General features: G+C 36.6%; 1 protein-coding gene across 1 annotated transcript in view; it reads left to right on the top strand.

Moving 5' to 3' along the window:
* Positions 1-2,425: 2,425 nt before the first annotated feature.
* Positions 2,426-18,732, top strand: part of DCDC1 (doublecortin domain containing 1) — a 229,007-nt gene continuing 212,700 nt past the window's right edge. Inside the window, exons 1-2 of the mRNA XM_053689318.1 lie at positions 2,426-2,461; positions 6,034-6,215. Of these exons, the coding sequence (XP_053545293.1) occupies positions 2,426-2,461; positions 6,034-6,215 (218 nt within the window). The remainder of the gene's footprint in view (positions 2,462-6,033; positions 6,216-18,732) is intronic.

Genomic DNA, 18,732 nt, shown 5'->3' with positions numbered 1-18,732 from the left:
CAGCAACATTCACACAGCTTTGAGGTTTCTGCACTTGTAAATAGACTTTCACCAATTTATTTTTTAAGCAAAAATACAAACACATTTTGGAATTGTTTTAGCAATAATATTTTAGATTTAGATGATAAAAAACTATATAGAGCTTCTTATGAATAAATGTCAGAAGAACTATCTGCATATGATGGTACAAATACATGTATACCTGAGTGTCTAAAAATGTATGTAATAATTATATCAATATATTAGGGCAATATTTATATATTGAAGCAGCTTTGATAACGGCAACAGACGAAACATGTCAGCAGCTGTAGGAGCTGACTCCTATTAGGAGAATGGCACCCTGTTGTTGTTGTTCTTTTTACTTTGATGATTAATAAAGGTTTCTTTTATTTTATTCTATTGCACTGGTGCTCCGCTATACTTTTTTGCTTATCCCAATATTTATATACATCAAAAGTAATTCCACGGCTGCTATCTAAAAAAGAAGTTATATCTAATAGGACAGGGCTTGTAAAACTATAGCAAATATGCACATGTGAAACCCCCCCACAAATGAATAAAATATTCCTCACAGTATATTATGTGATATATTATATTGCAGTTGCCAAAAAAAATAAAAGTAAAAACGGGGAGAAATGGAGAACCATTGATACGAATCTTATGTTTAAAAATGAGGACTTTATCACTGGTCACGTGCCAAAAAAAATATCACTGTTAAAAGGGTCATGAAAACAAAAAATTTCATTCATGATTTGGACAGAGAGTAACATTTAAAAAAACATTCCAAATTAATTCTGTTATCAAATTTATTTAGTTCTCTAGGTATTGTTTGTAGAAAAGCAGGTAGCATTGTGTCTGGGGCACTATAAAGCAGCTGGTTGGCATGAATGATTTAAACAATGTTATACATTTGCAAGAGCACTAGATAGCAGCACAAACATTTGCCACATAGAACATATCTGGTGATCCAATGACAAAAGACACGTGTATGTAGCCACCAATCACTAGCTAGCTCCCAGTAGTATATTGATACCTCTGAGGGTATCTACTTAAACTTTTCAAAAAATTATGCTAAGAAATTTGAAAAAAGATGTGAATTTAAGTGTCTTAAAATTATATCCTCTGTCTGAATCATAAAAAGTTTCATTTTGAGTTTTATATAAGATTAATGAGCTCAGTAGGTCCAACTTATACATTCTTTAGGAAAGGAGATGTAAGGTCAATAGGACATTGCACTATACGGTTGCTGCTATAATGGCATTAAGCAGGGGGGAACTGGATTGTGTGTTTACAAATCGACTATAAAGCAACACTAAACACTAAATACGTTTCATGTAACTCCCTATAATCATGGGTGCTGCCATTTTGGATCCTAAGTTACACTGCAGGTATGTGAAAGAGAGTTGCTGCACATGCGCAAACAGGTCAGCACTGGAATGTAGTAAAAGATAGAGTTTAACATGGTGGCTCCCCTGAGTAGAGGGGGCGGGAAATAACCTTAATAATATGCTTATAACATAAGTGTTCACTGTCCCTTAATGTCATAATAAAATATTTTGCTAGCTTTATAGTATTAGCAGAAGGCAGGGTGTTATTAGCCCAGGAACAGCACTGTATGTGATGTGCCAACAAAACAAAATAGCATGCCATATTAATCAAGTGCACCAAACCACCCCTGACATTTGTAAGGTGCTGAGATAACACACATGACATTTCAACGTCAACCATTTTAAGCAAATCACTACAAGGTATTTCCAGCAAGTCACATGTAAGATTAATAAAGACAATGCTTAAATATGCAGACTTCCTGTTATAATGTGCAGTTTCTTATCTCAAACAGATAGTGTAACATATCACTGCTGCCATAGAGTGAGTCATGACAAAGCATTTGTAACATTGCCCCCAGTGATTTAAGCAATTGTCAGATGTTGCAGGTAGTAGGGTCGCTTTAAGCTTAATTAGCTTTAGGGCTTAAGAGAAGGGTTAAGTGGTTATAGTTAGGATTAACTCTCACCTTAACCTTAGTATCAGGTTAGAGTTGGAATTAACTCTTGCCCTAACCTAACTAAAGTTTACAAGTCAGATAAGTGACGTGTGACATTCCAAAGTCAATATTTTTAAAGTGAGATATTTCCAGCATATCATAATTAGGACAAGGTATAAAGGTGTAGACTGTTATAATGTCCTGCTTCTGTTACAATACTGAAAACCCAGTGTGATGCTTTTCCTCTTCCATACTAGTCTACATTCAGATGGTCAAATCATATTTGGTTTGCAGCAGGTTTTCTAGAGGGTGATATTGAGCATTCAAATAATATTGATTTCCCCCTTTGCCAGATGGGCCATAAGGCATGAAGGGACCTCTAAACCTGGTCAATGGAAACTGTCAAAAGTGAAAAACCCACTGTGGAACAAACTTACCTACATGTGGCCAGTGCTTCCCAATGGAGAAATAAATGAGGTAATACTGGGTAATGCTACCGCAACGTAATACACAGAAATACACAGATATGTTAAAGAATACATTACAATACTCTGGGTGAGTTTGTATTAGATTGGAGGTACCAGCAAACTTGAAGGAGGGATATATTTACCATTGTGACATATTGTAGTCTACGTTTACTATTGCGGTTCTAGGGCATCCTTAAAGCTGCTGCTAATGTACTTTAATGCAGTATCCACATACCTCAAAGGTGTCACTTTGACTAACTCACCCTTTTCTACTTGCCCACTGCTGTGTCCGGGTTCCTGGCTGCTTAGCCCTCCAGTCACATCATATAAGAAACAACAGCAGACATGCAGCCTCAGTGTCACGCAGGGGTGATAAAACAGATAAGGATTGTTAATACCAGTAAACACCTTCAATATATGGTTTGTCAACCAGCCTTGTTAGCCCCCCCAAAAAAAAAATAATTAAATACATAAATAACCGTTCCTATGTTAAAAAAAAGGAGGACCTAAATATTATATGTCACAAATTTCCTGGGAACAGGGCCGCCACTAGAAATTTTGAGGCCCCTGACTTAACCATTGATCAGCCCCCCCCCTTCCTTTGACATGTGCAATTTTTGACCAAGTGACTAAAACGTATATGCACTTTATTCTTAAGTGTATATTTAAACTTGGAAATGTTGTAAAGGTAGTAACATACAAACACATATACACTCATACACTGAAACACACACACACACACTCACACATAAGGATTCACATATAGACACTCAGCAGACACGCAAATAAACACACTCAGACACAGACACCCAAACAGAAACTCAGCACTTGTTTACATTGACCTGACAAGTAATGAGGTAAACTACAGTTTTGTAAAAAAAAAAAAAAAAAAAAAAAGAAGATTTAGAAAACAAAATATGGAGTTCTGATTATCTTTTTGTACAGGAAGATGACAACTAAATGATGACAACAGCATGCAGTGGCTGAAAGGAAGGGCCCTGAACTGCCTAAACAATAATTTAAAGGTTAAATTGTGGATTGGTGACTTCCAGAAAGGTCTCAGTCTCAAAGTCTGTAGAAAGATGTGAACAATCAGTAGTAAGGCCAAAATGTCCTAAAAAGGAACAGACAATGGACACACACACAAACTCAAACTTGCACATACACCCAAGGAAACACTGACAGAGACAGCCCCAGAAAACACACAAAGACATACAGACACACACAGAGACACCCACAGAAAACACACAAAGACATACACACTCAGAGAGACAACCACATAAAACACAGAAAGACATACATACACACCCTCACTGAGACATCCACAGAAAACACACAAAGACACACACACACCCTCACAGAGACACCCATAGAAAGCAAACACCCTCACAGAGACATCCACAGAAAACACAGACATACATACATACATACATACACAAACCCACCCTCACAGAGGCATCCAGAGAAAATACACAAAGACAAACATACACACACCCTCACAGAGACACCCATAGAAAAAGCTCAAAGACATATGCACACACCCTCACAGACATCCACAGAAAATGCACAAAGATATACACACCCACCCTCACAGAGAGACCCACAGAAAAAAAATACATACACACTCATAGAGACACAAACCAAAGCACAAAGACATAAACACAGACACCCACAGAAGCACTCACATGAGGAAACATCTATGCACCTTGCATCCCCTAAATCAACAGTGTGTGACATGCATGATATAAAAAATTGCAGAAATGAAGAGATCACTTTTTAAAGAATCATATTTGTAAATGTGCAAACAAAACTAATTCTGTGAATTCAAAATTGTACATTAATGATCTGGGTAGATGGCTAGATGAAGAAAAGTACTTTTAAAAGGTTGACATATGTTTGTTTGTTTTTTCCCCATTTCCCCAACCAAGAGCACCACTTCAAATATATTGTACACATGTTCCCATCTGTCAGCTGTACTTATGGATTTTGAAAATGCTGTACTCTATATGGTCTTGGTGGAACCATAAGCTGTGGTACTCATACCATTATATCTGGTTAAATGCATGATTTAGGCTTGTTGGTATGTATTTAAAAATTAAGTCAGCTGTAGTGTAAACTGAACAGTTTTAAGTTAATCTGTCTCATTTCAAACACTGAGCAATCTTAGTCTGAGAGTTTAACATTTTATGCAGATGTAAAAATCTTAGATAAAATGCCTCCTTGCATCTGGAAAATCCTTGCATAAAGGGGCAGTAAACTGGAATGTAATAAATAAATATATATATTTTATATATATATATATATATATATATATATATATATATATATATATATATAGTCAGTGGAAAAGAAGTCACTCACAGGGTCTTGTTTAGAATAAATAAGTGAATATTTATTTAATATTCACTTATTTATTCTGAACAAGACCCTGTGAGTGACTTCTTTTCCACTGACTATACACTTGTTTGAAGTGCACCCAGGGCAAGGAAGGCTGTTTAAAGCCCAAAGGAAGCAGGAGTGCTACTACCTTCCCCACGAAATATATATATATATATATATATATATATATATATATATATATATATATATATATAAATGTATATCTGCCAAAAGGGCACCTACCATTTGTGTATTGAGGAGGAAACATTTCTGCATGGTTTTAAATATAGAATTTCTACAGCATTGTCAAATAATCATAAATACACTGCTGCTAAAAAAAAAATGTGTTTTTATGGCCCCCTGGCCCACCATACAACTACTACCACACTGAAGTTACAATCCAAAATTGCACAAAGAAATAAAAAACATTTTCTAAGTAAGTCCTACCTCCTCTGCAAATGAAAGTGATCTGCCGTCTGACTCAGGCACACACTGTACAAACAAACAAAGTGCCAAGTCTGTCTCACACTGTGCATAGTGGTTTAGTGCACACTCAGAAATCCTCTCAAATGCTAATACTTTACTCCTTGTAATAACATTTCCCATGCTCAATTAGCACTCTGCTGTAGTATCCACTGGTGGCTGCCAAAATTTAAAAAAAAAACAAAAAAAAACTTTTTTTTTTTTTTTAAGTTCTTGCCTCATGGGGCCCCCCTGGCCCATTGGGCCCATAACAGGAGTCACCCCCTGATGGCGGCCCTGCCTGGGAAGGGCAGGTAAATAAATAGTTAACATAGAAGTCTAAAATATTTATTTAAATAATGATCTGATTACTTTTAGGGGCCGATTTATCATGCCCCATATGCATCTTAATACATCTGTTTCCGCTCGAGCCTTCAGGCTCGCCAGAAACATGAGTTAAGAAGCAGCGGTCTTAAGATCGCTGCTCCTTAACTCAGATACGATCAGGTTGATTGACACCCCCTGCTAAAAAATTCCAACAACATATGCTGTTGGCATTTATCGATATCCGACCGCACATTGATAATTCTAACCCTAAATATGTACTGCTCAATGCAGCATCTTAATGTCTTTATATTTTTTTTTAAACATGAGTGCACCCTTTAAGCAAACATTCTTTTTCAGATTTGATATATAATCTAAGATTTAATTTATGTTTTATTTTGTAATTGGTTATGGCAGGACTTTAACTGGCCGATCGAAGGGTCATTGATTCCAAACAGTCCCCCGTTGGAGAAACCATGTCAGGATCACCCAGACACTCACGTACCTTTGAGACTGAAGGTATTAAGAAATGGAGACTCAGATCAATGCAACACATACAAAATTGTGGGCCCAAACTTGTCAAACATGCGCAAAAAGCAGTAAGTCAATGCATTAAGTATGGGGAGCTGTCTCCTGGGTGATAGATAACTGTTAATTCTACAGTATATACTGATATTTCACCATAAAATGTTTTAATAAGACTAGTATTTAAACTTGTATTATACTTTAAAGGGTCAGTAAACCTTAATTTTTTTTTTATATAATTCTGCACATAGTGCAGAATTATATAACATTACATTAACCAATTGTTTTAAATCATAATATTGCCTTTTTATTTTTAAAAAATATCGCCGTTTTACAGACCCGCTCTCTGGGCTCTGCTGAGCGGGTCTGTTGTTTTTACTGAGCGCATCGGGCCAGCTGTATAGTCACAGCCCGGCCCGACCGCGCCATTAGACACAATGCAGCTCGCTCCCGCTGTCAGACAGAGCAGGAGCGAGCTGCATTGTGTCTAATGGCGCGGTCGGGCCGGGTTGTGACTATACAGCTGGCCCGATGCGCTCAGTAAAAACAACAGACCCGCTCAGCAGAGCCCAGAGAGCGGGTCTGTAAAACGGCGATATTTTTTAAAAATAAAAAGGCAATATTATGATTTAAAACGTTTGGCTAATGTAATGTTATATAAGTCTGCACTATGTGCAGAATTATATAACATTTTTTTTAAGGTTTACTGTCCCTTTAATTATATATTTAGCATGTTTTTCGTGTAATTTGATTTTAGTACTGCCCCAAAAGAGTATGTAGTGAATCCTACTTACTTCAGCAATCTGCCCTTTCCATATGCTACACCGTGACTACTTGATCAGTGCAGGAACTCATTTAAAAAGACATAATAGATATTTGTAAGGGTATGATTTTGGACTGCAAAATTTACAGTTTTGAATTATTGTAATCATGTATTACATATGTAGTTAATTTGCTATGTAGTGCATAATTACTAGGAGATATACTATGTGTGTGCATATATCATATATATATATACTGTAGACAAAGAAGCGCACTCCAGTGGGGATTCATTTTCAAATCGCCACTTTTAATGTGAACGTTTTCAAATTACAAAACCCTTCCTCAGACATACAAAGTGAAGCAGCTGTTAATACGTTTGCAGTACCCTGGATTATTACAGTGCTGAGGTCTGGAGTTCTATCCCTTTGCAATATATATATATATGACACGTGTGTGTATGTGTGTATATATATATATATATATATATGACACGTGTGTGTGTGTGTGTGTATATATATATATGACACGTGTGTGTGTGTGTATATATATATATATATGACACGTGTGTGTGTGTATATATATATATATATATATGACACGTGTGTGTGTGTGTATATATATATATATATGACACGTGTGTGTGTGTGTGTATATATATATATATATATATGACACGTGTGTGTATATATATATATATATGACACGTGTGTGTATATATATATATATATGACACGTGTGTGTGTGTGTATATATATATATGACACGTGTGTGTGTGTGTATATATATATATATATATGACACGTGTGTGTGTATATATATATATATATATGACACGTGTTTGTGTGTATATATATATATGACACGTGTGTGTGTGTGTGTATATATATATATATATGACACGTGTGTATGTATATATATGACATGTGTGTGTGTGTATATATATATATATATGACGTGTGTGTGTGTGTGTGTGTATATATATATGACACGTGTGTGTGTGTGTGTGTGTGTGTGTATATATATATATATATATATATATACACACACACACACACACGTGTCATATATATATATACACACACACACACACACATGTCATACATATATATATACACACACACACACGTGTCATATATATATATATATATATATATATATATATATACACACACACGTGTCATATATATATATATACACACACACACGTGTCATATATATATATATATATATATATATACACACACACACACGTGTCATATATATATATATATACACACACACACACACCCATAAAGGCAAATTATTGTAGTGTTAGGACCAGTCAACATTGGGAAACCTTATAAGTTGATGACTGGCTAAGCAGAATATGGTCATATTGTGTTACTAAGATCCCAATTTTAATGTGTAAGCATAGGTGTTTTTGGAGGCAATTTTTTGCAGCATTTAAAAATGTATTGTTTATTTGCAAGTGGGCCAATATGCCCTGTTATAAGTAACTTTGGTCTCATTGGCTGCACTCCCAAACTTTGTGGTTTTAGATATATATACAGATATATATATAGGTATACCTCGCTTTACAGAGCTTCACTAATACAGTGCTAATATGGAACTGAAGTTCAACCTCCAAGGAATTTGAAACAGTACTGTACTCAACTTGAGATGGCGAGAGAGGCGACTGGCACCATTTTGTTATGCTACATTTTGATGTTTACAGCGTTGCAGTGCCCTCCGTCTCTCAATGTCATAGTCTGAAAAATGTTACTACTATTTTACAAGTGATGTACAGTTTTTATTAAATACTAATTGAAAACTGTACTGTACTGTGCTAGAGTTAAACTAAACTTAGCGCTATTGCACACCTAATATATATTAGTTCAAACATGTTTTAAAGTTTTTAAACACACTGGCAAGTGAAAAGAAAGCTAAAATTTTACAGGGGGGTCCGGTCCCTAACCCACTGCATGAACTAGGTATACCTGTGTATATATATGGTCTGAGGAAGGGGATACGGTCCCCGAAACGTCATAATAAAGGAACGTATTTTAAAAGCCCAGTGAGTGCAAGCCATTTGTTTACCTATATGTGTATGTATATATATATATATATATATTTATTTATTTTTTGCCTGCAACTTATGGTGATAGTGCATATAACTTTAATATTAATTTAGCGTATAGATGATACAATCATTCATGATCCATTTGTTCCATTTGTTGATGCAGATTTCATTCTCAGCAGCAATCTGCACATTTGTAGTATTCACAAACTGAAAAAGTGAGACTAACAAGGAACTTGAAGCATATTTACATTAATTAAATAAACTTCATACATCACTGAACAGTGATTAACATCCACGCAGGCTGGCAAATATGATATCTGAAAGAAATGATCTTGCAAGGAAAGTGAAGCCTGAAATTGAAGGCTGTGATGCATACATATCTTACTATTATATTATATCCTTATTATTTCTGTTTTTTTTCTTCTTTTTTTGTAGCAATGTTAACCCGTCTGCTAAAAAAGGAATTGAAAATACAGGAAAAAGGGGTAGCTCTAAAGAAGATAATTCAGTGAAAGTTGACCAGATTGAATTGCAGCAGTTTTTAGAAAGGTATACAATACAATTTATTAATATTTTATATGTTTGGTTTTTTTTGCACTGAATATTTTAAAGCTAATTAATTTTTTAAATGGCAAACCTTTCAAACATTAGTGATAATTAGTTTAAACAATTAAAATCAAGTACACAGCAGACAATGGCTATCACAATAATATTACTAGGTGAAATGGGAAAAATCAAATTACATATATCTAGTGCTGCCATAATGCTCTTATATAAAACTGGGACAAAGTTATATGTTTTATAATATAAAGGAATGTAATTAAGGAACCACAATTTAATAATTAAGCAACGTAGTAAAGGTACCAGACACCATTCCATGATAACCATTCCAGAAATGAAAGCATTCGTATGGGGGCTGCCGGATGTAACTTAACAACATAATAATAATAAAAAAAAAAATATGATTGTCACACACTTGCAACAAATATGAAACAGGTACATATGAGTGAGGCAAATTAGTAAAACATAACTCAATAGTGCTCATTAAAAATGGTATAAAAATTCCAAAAAAATTAAAACAATAAACAATCCATATTGCTGAGAAGTCCAGGGAATATGTACTTTATACATATATAACGGATCAACTCTAAAATTATACAGTATCAGCAGATAAACAGAATTAACAGTAATTACCATCTGACTCAGAGGCCCATTGTAGCACACTTAGGCCTCTAGTTATCAACGTGTCTACTTACCTGCCTTCGCCGGCCCCAATACGCCCGCCTAAGCTCGCCTATCATCGCCGCCGCGGACCTGAAAAATCTCGCCAAAGTTATCAATAAATCTGTCAAAAAGCCGCGCACCAAGTACGGAGCGATGAGCAGCGGACTGTGATAGTTATCACTCATCCAATCTCGCTGCTCTTCGGCTTTTTTACAGCTTTATTGACAAGCTGTCACTAAGCACCCACACTAAACTACACTGTTCTACCCCCTATAACGGAGCCCCCCGCAACTAAATAAAGTTATTAACCCCTAAACTGCCGCTCCTAGACCCCGCCGCAACTCTTATAAATGTATTAACCCCTAAACCGCCGCTCCCGGACCCCGCCGCCACCTACATAATACCTATTAACCCCTATCCTGCCCCCCCTATACCGCCGCCACCTATAATAAATTTATTAACCCCTATCCTGCGATCCCGTACCCCGCCGCAACTAAATAAATAGTTTAACCCCTAAACCGCCTCTCCCGGACCCCGCCGCCACCTATATTAAACTTATTAACCCCTAATCTGCCCCCCCACACTGTCGCCACCTATATTAAATTTATTAACCCCTATCCTGCCCCCCTATACCGCCGAATCCTATAATAAAATTATTAACCCCTAAACCTAAGTCTAACCCTAACACCCCCCTAACTTAAATATGAATTAAATACATCTAAATATTATAACTCTTATTAACTAAATTAATCCTATTTAAAAATAAATACTTACCTTTAAAATAAACCCTAATATAGCTACAATATAAATAATAATTATATTGTAGCTATTTTAGGATTTATTTTTATTTTACATTCAAATTTCAATTTATTTTAACTAGGTACAATAGCTATTAAATAGTTAATAACTATTTAATAGCTACCTAGTTAAAATAAAGACAAATTTACCTGTAAAATAAAAACTAACCTAAGTTACAATTACACCTAACACTACACTATCATTAAATAAATTATTCCTATTTAAAACTAAATACTTACCTGTAAAATAAACCCTAAGATAGCTACAATGTAATTAATAATTACATTGTAGCTATTTTAGGATTTATATTTATTTTACAGGTAACTTTGTATTTATTTTAGCTAGTTAGAATAGTTATTAAATAGTTATTAACTATTTCATAACTACCTAGCTAAAAGAAATACAAAATTACCTGTAAAATAAATCCTAACCTAAGTTACAATTAAACCTAACACTACACTATCATTAAATTAATTAAATAAATTACCTACAAATAACTACAATTAAATACAATTAAATAAACTAACTAAAGTACAAAAAATAAAAAAAATAAGTTACAAAAAATAAAAAAATTGTTACAAACATTTAAAAAATATTACAACAATTTTAAGCTACTTACACCTAATCTAAGCCCCCTAATAAAATAGCAAAGCCCCCCAAAATAAAAAAATGCCTTACCCTATTCTACATTAAAAAGTTACCAGTTCTATTACCTTTACCAGCCCTTAAAAGGGCATTTTGCGGGGTATTCCCCAAAGAAAATAGCTCTTTTGCCTGTAAAATAAAAATACAACCCCCCCTCAACATTAAAACCCACCACCCACATACCCCTAATCTAACCCAAACCCCCCTTAAATAAACCTAACACTACCCCCCTAAAGATCATCCTACCTTTAGCCGTCTTCAGCCAGCCGACCACCGATGGAACAGAAAAAGACATCCGGTGCGGCAGAAGTCATCATCCAAGGGGCACTGAAGAAGTCTTCCATCCGATTGAAGTCATCATCCAAGGGGCGCTGAAGAAGTCTTCCATCCGATTGAAGTCAACATCCAGGCGGCGTCTTCAATCTTCATCCATCCGGAGCGGAGCTATCTTCAGACGAGCCGACGCGGAGCCATCTTCTTCCACCGACGACTGAACGACGAATGACGGTTCCTTTAAGTGACGTCATCCAAGATGGCGTCCCTCGAATTCCGATTGGCTAATAGGATTCTATCAGCCAATCGGAATTAAGGTAGGAAAAATCTGATTGGCTGATTAAATCAGCCAATCAGATTGAGCTTGCATTCTATTGGCTGATCGGAACAGCCAATAGAATGCGAGCTCAATCTGATTGGCTGATTGGATCAGCCAATAGGATTGAACTTCAATCTGATTGCTGATTTAATCAGCCAATCAGATTTTTCCTACCTTAATTCCGATTGGCTGATAGAATCAGCCAATCGGAATTCGAGGGATGCCATCTTGGATGACGTCACTTAAAGGAACCGTCATTCGTCGTTCAGTCGTCGGTGGAAGAAGATGGCTCCGCGTCGGCTCGTCTGAAGATGGCTCCGCTCCGGATGGATGAAGATTGAAGACGCCGCCTGGATGTTGACTTCAATCGAATGGAAGACTTCTTCAGCGCCCCTTGGATGATGACTTCAATCGGATGGAAGACTTCTTCAGCGCCCCTTGGATGATGACTTCTGCCGCTCCGGATGTCTTCTTCTGTACCATCGGTGGTCGGCTGGCTGAAGACGGCTAAAGGTAGGATGATCTTCAGGGGGTAGTGTTAGGTTTATTTAAGGGGGGGAGGTTTGGGTTAGATTAGGGGTATGTGGGTGGTGGGTTTTAATGTTGGGGGGGGTTGTATTTTTATTTTACAGGCAAAAGAGCTGTTTTCTTTGGGGCATGCCCTGCAAAAGGCCCTTTTAAGGGCTGGTAAGGTAATAGAGCTGGTAACTTTTTAATGTAGAATAGGGTAGGGCATTTTTTTATTTTGGTGGGCTTTGTTTTTTTATTAGGGGGTTTAGATTAGGTGTAAGTAGCTTAAAATTGTTGTAATATTTTTTAAATGTTTGTAACTTAATTTTTTTATTTTTTGTAACTTATTTTTTATTTTTTGTACTTTAGTTAGTTTATTTAATTGTATTTAGTTGTAGTTATTTGTAGGTAATTTATTTAATTAATTTAATGATAGTGTAGTGTTAGGTTTAATTGTAACTTAGGTTAGGATTTATTTTACAGGTAATTTTGTATTTCTTTTAGCTAGGTAGTTATGAAATAGTTAATAACTATTTAATAACTATTCTAACTAGCTAAAATATATACAAAGTTACCTGTAAAATAAATACAGGTGGCCCTCGGTTTACAACGGTTCAATTTACACCGTTTCAGAATAACAACCTTTTTCTCCAGTCATGTGATTGCTATTGAAAAGCATTAAGAAGCAGTGCATTGATTAATATAGCCAGTAGGTGGAGCTGTCCGCTTGTGTTGCAGCAAAGCCAAGCAAGCTGAAATTAATCAGTTTAACCAGACCTGAGCTATCGAGCAGATTTCAAAGGAACAAGATCTTCCTGTCTATAAATCAGTCCAGATTGGAATGCATAGAAAGAACTGTTTGCGGAAAAATGCAAGTAAAGTCTGTGTTGTGTGATTATTTTATTAGGTTTATAATACTATTTAGCAAATGTTTTTGTTCATTTAACTTAGTTTAATTATATATTCTGTGTTGTGTGATTATTTTATTAGGTTTATAATGCTGTTTAGCATTTAAAGTCTTCATTTCAAAGCTTTAAAAATAATGTATTAGGTGTTACTTATGACAATTTTGAGAGGGACCTGGAACCTAACTCCCTCACTTCCCTTTGACTTACATTATAAACTGGGTTTTAATTTACAACAGTTTTGATTTACAACCATTCCTTCTGGAACCTAACCCCGGCGTAAACTGAGGGCTACCTGTATAAATCCTAAAATAGCTACAATGTAATTATTAATTACATTGTAGCTATCTTAGGGTTTATTTTACAGGTAAGTATTTAGTTTTAAATAGGAATAATTTATTTAAGTATACAGGGAGTGCAGAATTATTAGGCAAGTTGTATTTTTGAGGATTAATTTTATTATTGAACAACAACCATGTTCTCAATGAACCCAAAAAAACTCATTAATATCAAAGCTGAATAGTTTTGGAAGTAGTTTTTAGTTTGTTTTTAGTTATAGCTATTTTAGGGGGATATCTGTGTGTGCAGGTGACTATTACTGTGCATAATTATTAGGCAACTTAACAAAAAACAAATATATACCCATTTCAATTATTTATTTTTACCAGTGAAACCAATATAACATCTCAACATTCACAAATATACATTTCTGACATTCAAAAACAAAACAAAAACAAATCAGTGACCAATATAGCCACCTTTCTTTCCAAGGACACTCAAAAGCCTGCCATCCATGGATTCTGTCAGTGTTTTGATCTGTTCACCATCAACATTGTGTGCAGCAGCAACCACAGCCTCCCAGACACTGTTCAGAGAGGTGTACTGTTTTCCCTCCTTGTAAATCTCACATTTGATGATGGACCACAGGTTCTCAATGGGGTTCAGATCAGGTGAACAAGGAGGCCATGTCATTAGATTTTCTTCTTTTATACCTTTTCTTGCCAGCCACGCTGTGGAGTACTTGGACGCGTGTGATGGAGCATTGTCCTGCATGAAAATCATGTTTTTCTTGAAGGATGCAGACTTCTTCCTGTACCACTGCTTGAAGAAGGTGTCTTCCAGAAACTGGCAGTAGGACTGGGAGTTGAGCTTGACTCCATCCTCAACCCGAAAAGGCCCCACAAGCTCATCTTTGATGATACCAGCCCAAACCAGTACTCCACCTCCACCTTGCTGGCGTCTGAGTCGGACTGGAGCTCTCTGCCCTTTACCAATCCAGCCACGGGCCCATCCATCTGGCCCATCAAGACTCACTCTAATTTCATCAGTCCATAAAAACTTAGAAAAATCAGTCTTGAGATATTTCTTGGCCCAGTCTTGACGTTTCAGCTTGTGTGTCTTGTTCAGTGGTGGTCGTCTTTCAGCCTTTCTTACCTTGGCCATGTCTCTGAGTATTGCACACCTTGTGCTTTTGGGCACTCCAGTGATGTTGCAGCTCTGAAATATGGCCAAACTGGTGGCAAGTGGCATCTTGGCAGCTGCACGCTTGACTTTTCTCAGTTCATGGGCAGTTATTTTGCGCCTTGGTTTTTCCACACGCTTCTTGCGACCCTGTTGACTATTTTGAATGAAACGCTTGATTGTTCGATGATCACGCTTCAGAAGCTTTGCAATTTTAAGTGCTGCATCCCTCTGCAAGATATCTCACTATTTTTGACTTTTCTGAGCCTGTCAAGTCCTTCTTTTGACCCATTTTGCCAAAGGAAAGGAAGTTGCCTAATAATTATGCACACCTGATATAGGGTGTTGATGTCATTAGACCACACCCCTTCTCATTACAGAGATGCACATCACCTAATATGCTTAATTGGAAGTAGGCTTTCGAGCCTATACAGCGTGGATTAAGACAACATGCATAAAGAGGATGATGTGGTCAAAATACTCATTTGCCTAATAATTCTGCACTCCCTGTAGTGTAGTGTTAGGTGTAATTGTAACTTAGGTTAGTTTTTATTTTACAGGTAAATTTGTCTTTATTTTAACTAGGTAGCTATTAAATAGTTATTAACTATTTAATAGCTATTGTACCTAGTTAAAATAAATTGAAATGTGCCTGTAAAATAAAAATAAATCCTAAAATAGCTACAATATAATTATTATTTATATTGTAGCTATATTTGGGTTTATTTTAAAGGTAAGTATTTATTTTTAAATAGGATTAATTTAGTTAATAAGAGTTATAATATTTAGATGTATTTAATTCATATTTAAGTTAGGGGGGTGTTAGGGTTAGGGTTAGACTTAGGTTTAGGGGTTAATAATTTTATTATAGGATGCGGCGGTATAGGGGGGGCAGGATAGGGGTTAATAAATTTATTATAGGTGGCGACGGTGTAGGGGGGGGGCAGATTAGGGGTTAATAAGTTTAATATAGGTGGCGGCGGGGTCCGGGAGAGGCGGTTTAGGGGTTAAACTATTTATTTAGTTGCGGCGGGGTACGGGATCGGCAGGATAGGGGTTAATAAATTTATTATAGGTGGCGGCGGTATAGGGGGGGCAGGATAGGGGTTAATAGGTATTATGTAGGTGGCGGCGGGGTCCGGGAGCGGCGGTTTAGGGGTTAATACATTTATAAGAGTTGCGGCGGGGTCTAGGAGCGGCAATAGGATGCGGCGGTATAGGGGGGCAGGATAGGGGTTAATAAATTTATTATAGGTGGCGACGGTGTGGGGGGGGGCAGATTAGGGGTTAATAAGTTTAATATAGGTGGCGGCGGGGTCCGGGAGCGGCGGTTTAGGGGTTAAACAATTTATTTAGTTGCGGCGGTGTACGGGATCGGCAGGATAGGGGTTAATAAATTTATAGGTGGCGGCGGTATAGGGGGGGCAGGATAGGGGTTAATAGGTATTATGTAGGTGGCGGCGGGGTCCGGGAGCGGCGGTTTAGGGGTTAACATATATATTATAGTGGCGGCGGGGTCCGGGAGCGGCGGTTTAGGGGTTAATAAATTTATTAGAGTGGCGGTGGGCTCCGGGAGCGGCGGTTTAGGGGGTACTACATTTATTTAGTTGCGGCATTGTAGGGGGGACAGATTAGGGGTGTTTAGACTCGGGGTACATGTTAGGGTGTTAGGTGCAGACAGCTCCCATAGGAATCAATGGGATGTCGGGCAGCAGCGAACATGAACTTTCGCTATAGTCAGACTCCCATTGATTCCTATGGGATTCGCTGCCTCCAGGGCGGTGGATTGAAAACCAGGTACACTGGGCCGGGAAAGTGCCGAGCGTACCTGCTAGTTTTTTGATAACTAGCAAAAGTAGTCAGATTGTGCCGAACTTGTGTGCGGAACATCTGGAGTGACGTAAGAATCGATCTGTGTCGGACTGAGTCCGGCGGATCGAAGCTTACGTCACAAAATTCTACTTTTGCCGGGCAGCAGGGCTTGATAACTAAGGCAAATCAGCCTCGCCACTAATACGCTGCGGAATTCCAGCGTATTTGAGGTTGACGGCTTGATAACTAGAGGACTTAGGCTCAGATTACAGTTGCGTACAGTTGGGTTTATCTAGGCTGTCTGTGCAAATATTGTGCGTATTATAAGTTAAAAGTAAATAAATTCGCTTGAGCCCAATTGAAATTAACGAGGGTCTGGTTAACTGTTACACACTGTTTTGTACACAATAAAAAGTTGTACAAAAAACATTAAAAATACATTTAAAAGTACAGTTACACTCATAATAACAATATCTAATAAAAATTATTTTTAAAAAATTGCAATAAAAAGTTATAAGGGCTCAAAGATATGAGGTCTTAGGTGTTAGAGAAAAAAGGCTGTAAATAGCTTTAACATAGAGATACATCCATATACGTGTCTTAATATGTACATGTATGTTATTATTATTTTTTATTATTATTAGGTATTTGTAGAGCGCCAACGGATTCTGCAGTGCTATGTGTGTGTGTATATATATATATATATATATATATATATATATATATATATATATATATATATTTATATGTGTGTACATACTGTATGTATATGCATTTAAATGTGTATATATGTATTTACAGACATATAAACACATATGCAATATTCATTTTTAATAAAGTGTTTAACTGTGTTTGTACTGTAAATATTTCACATTCCAATGTTCTTCACATTGGGGAAAATGTTCAAAGTATTTATAAATAGATATTCATATATATATCTGTATACCTATATATAATTATATAAGCAAAAACAAAAGTGTTCCCTGATCCCTAAACATGATGTTCCCAAAACAGCTAAGGCAAGTGGGCAATACAACATTAGGTTGAAAGTCACTAAATCCCAGGTACAGCAAAAGGTCTAAAATACCGATTAAAGACCTGAGTGAATAAAGCGGATTGTGCTGCACATTGCCATATTGTGTGACCCATGGATGTCGTTTTACTGAAGTTGTCGAATAAAGATATTGTTTTAAAACGTCACCTACTACTACATCTCCTTTTGATCATATAATATATATATATATATATATATATATATATATGAAGAATGAGGTTTCAAAAGTCAGCGCTCATAGAAGGGAGAGAACAAAAACAAAGAAACAAATTATGGTGCAGTATGACGGCACTGGTGTATTTTGTGGCAAAAAAGAGAAAGAAGTTTGCTCACCTTTTTTTGACCTCAAACCTGTGAGGTATGTTTGAAGCGTGAAGGGGATTTAATCCCTATCTGTGTTAAAGCTGGTTAAATGGGTGAGTAGTCACTTGTAGTATGGTACTCTATTTTCTTGATTTTATGTAAATTGCTCTTAGGTCTCCCTAAGAGTAAAAGGGGAAACTAGACGTGGACTCCTTGCACACATGCCCTAGAGATATGCAACTGTACCTCACTGATGAGACCCAAGAGAGGCCGAAACATACGTCTGGGGTTTGTTGTTTGTCTTGTTCAGAGAAGAATTGCCTGTTATTTCGGTGCTGGACTGTCATTGGGCAGGATCAGACTGATATGCTACAGGATATTTTTTCTCTGTGAAAAGGCATAGTGTGCAAAAAGAGACTGCACACTGAGTGGCACTGGCCTTGTGGACAAGCACAGAAGTTTTTCT

Source organism: Bombina bombina, chromosome 7 (genome assembly GCF_027579735.1).
Source record: "Bombina bombina isolate aBomBom1 chromosome 7, aBomBom1.pri, whole genome shotgun sequence".
Taxonomy (NCBI): Eukaryota; Metazoa; Chordata; class Amphibia; order Anura; family Bombinatoridae; genus Bombina; species Bombina bombina.
This window is presented reverse-complemented; position numbering and strand designations above follow the sequence as displayed.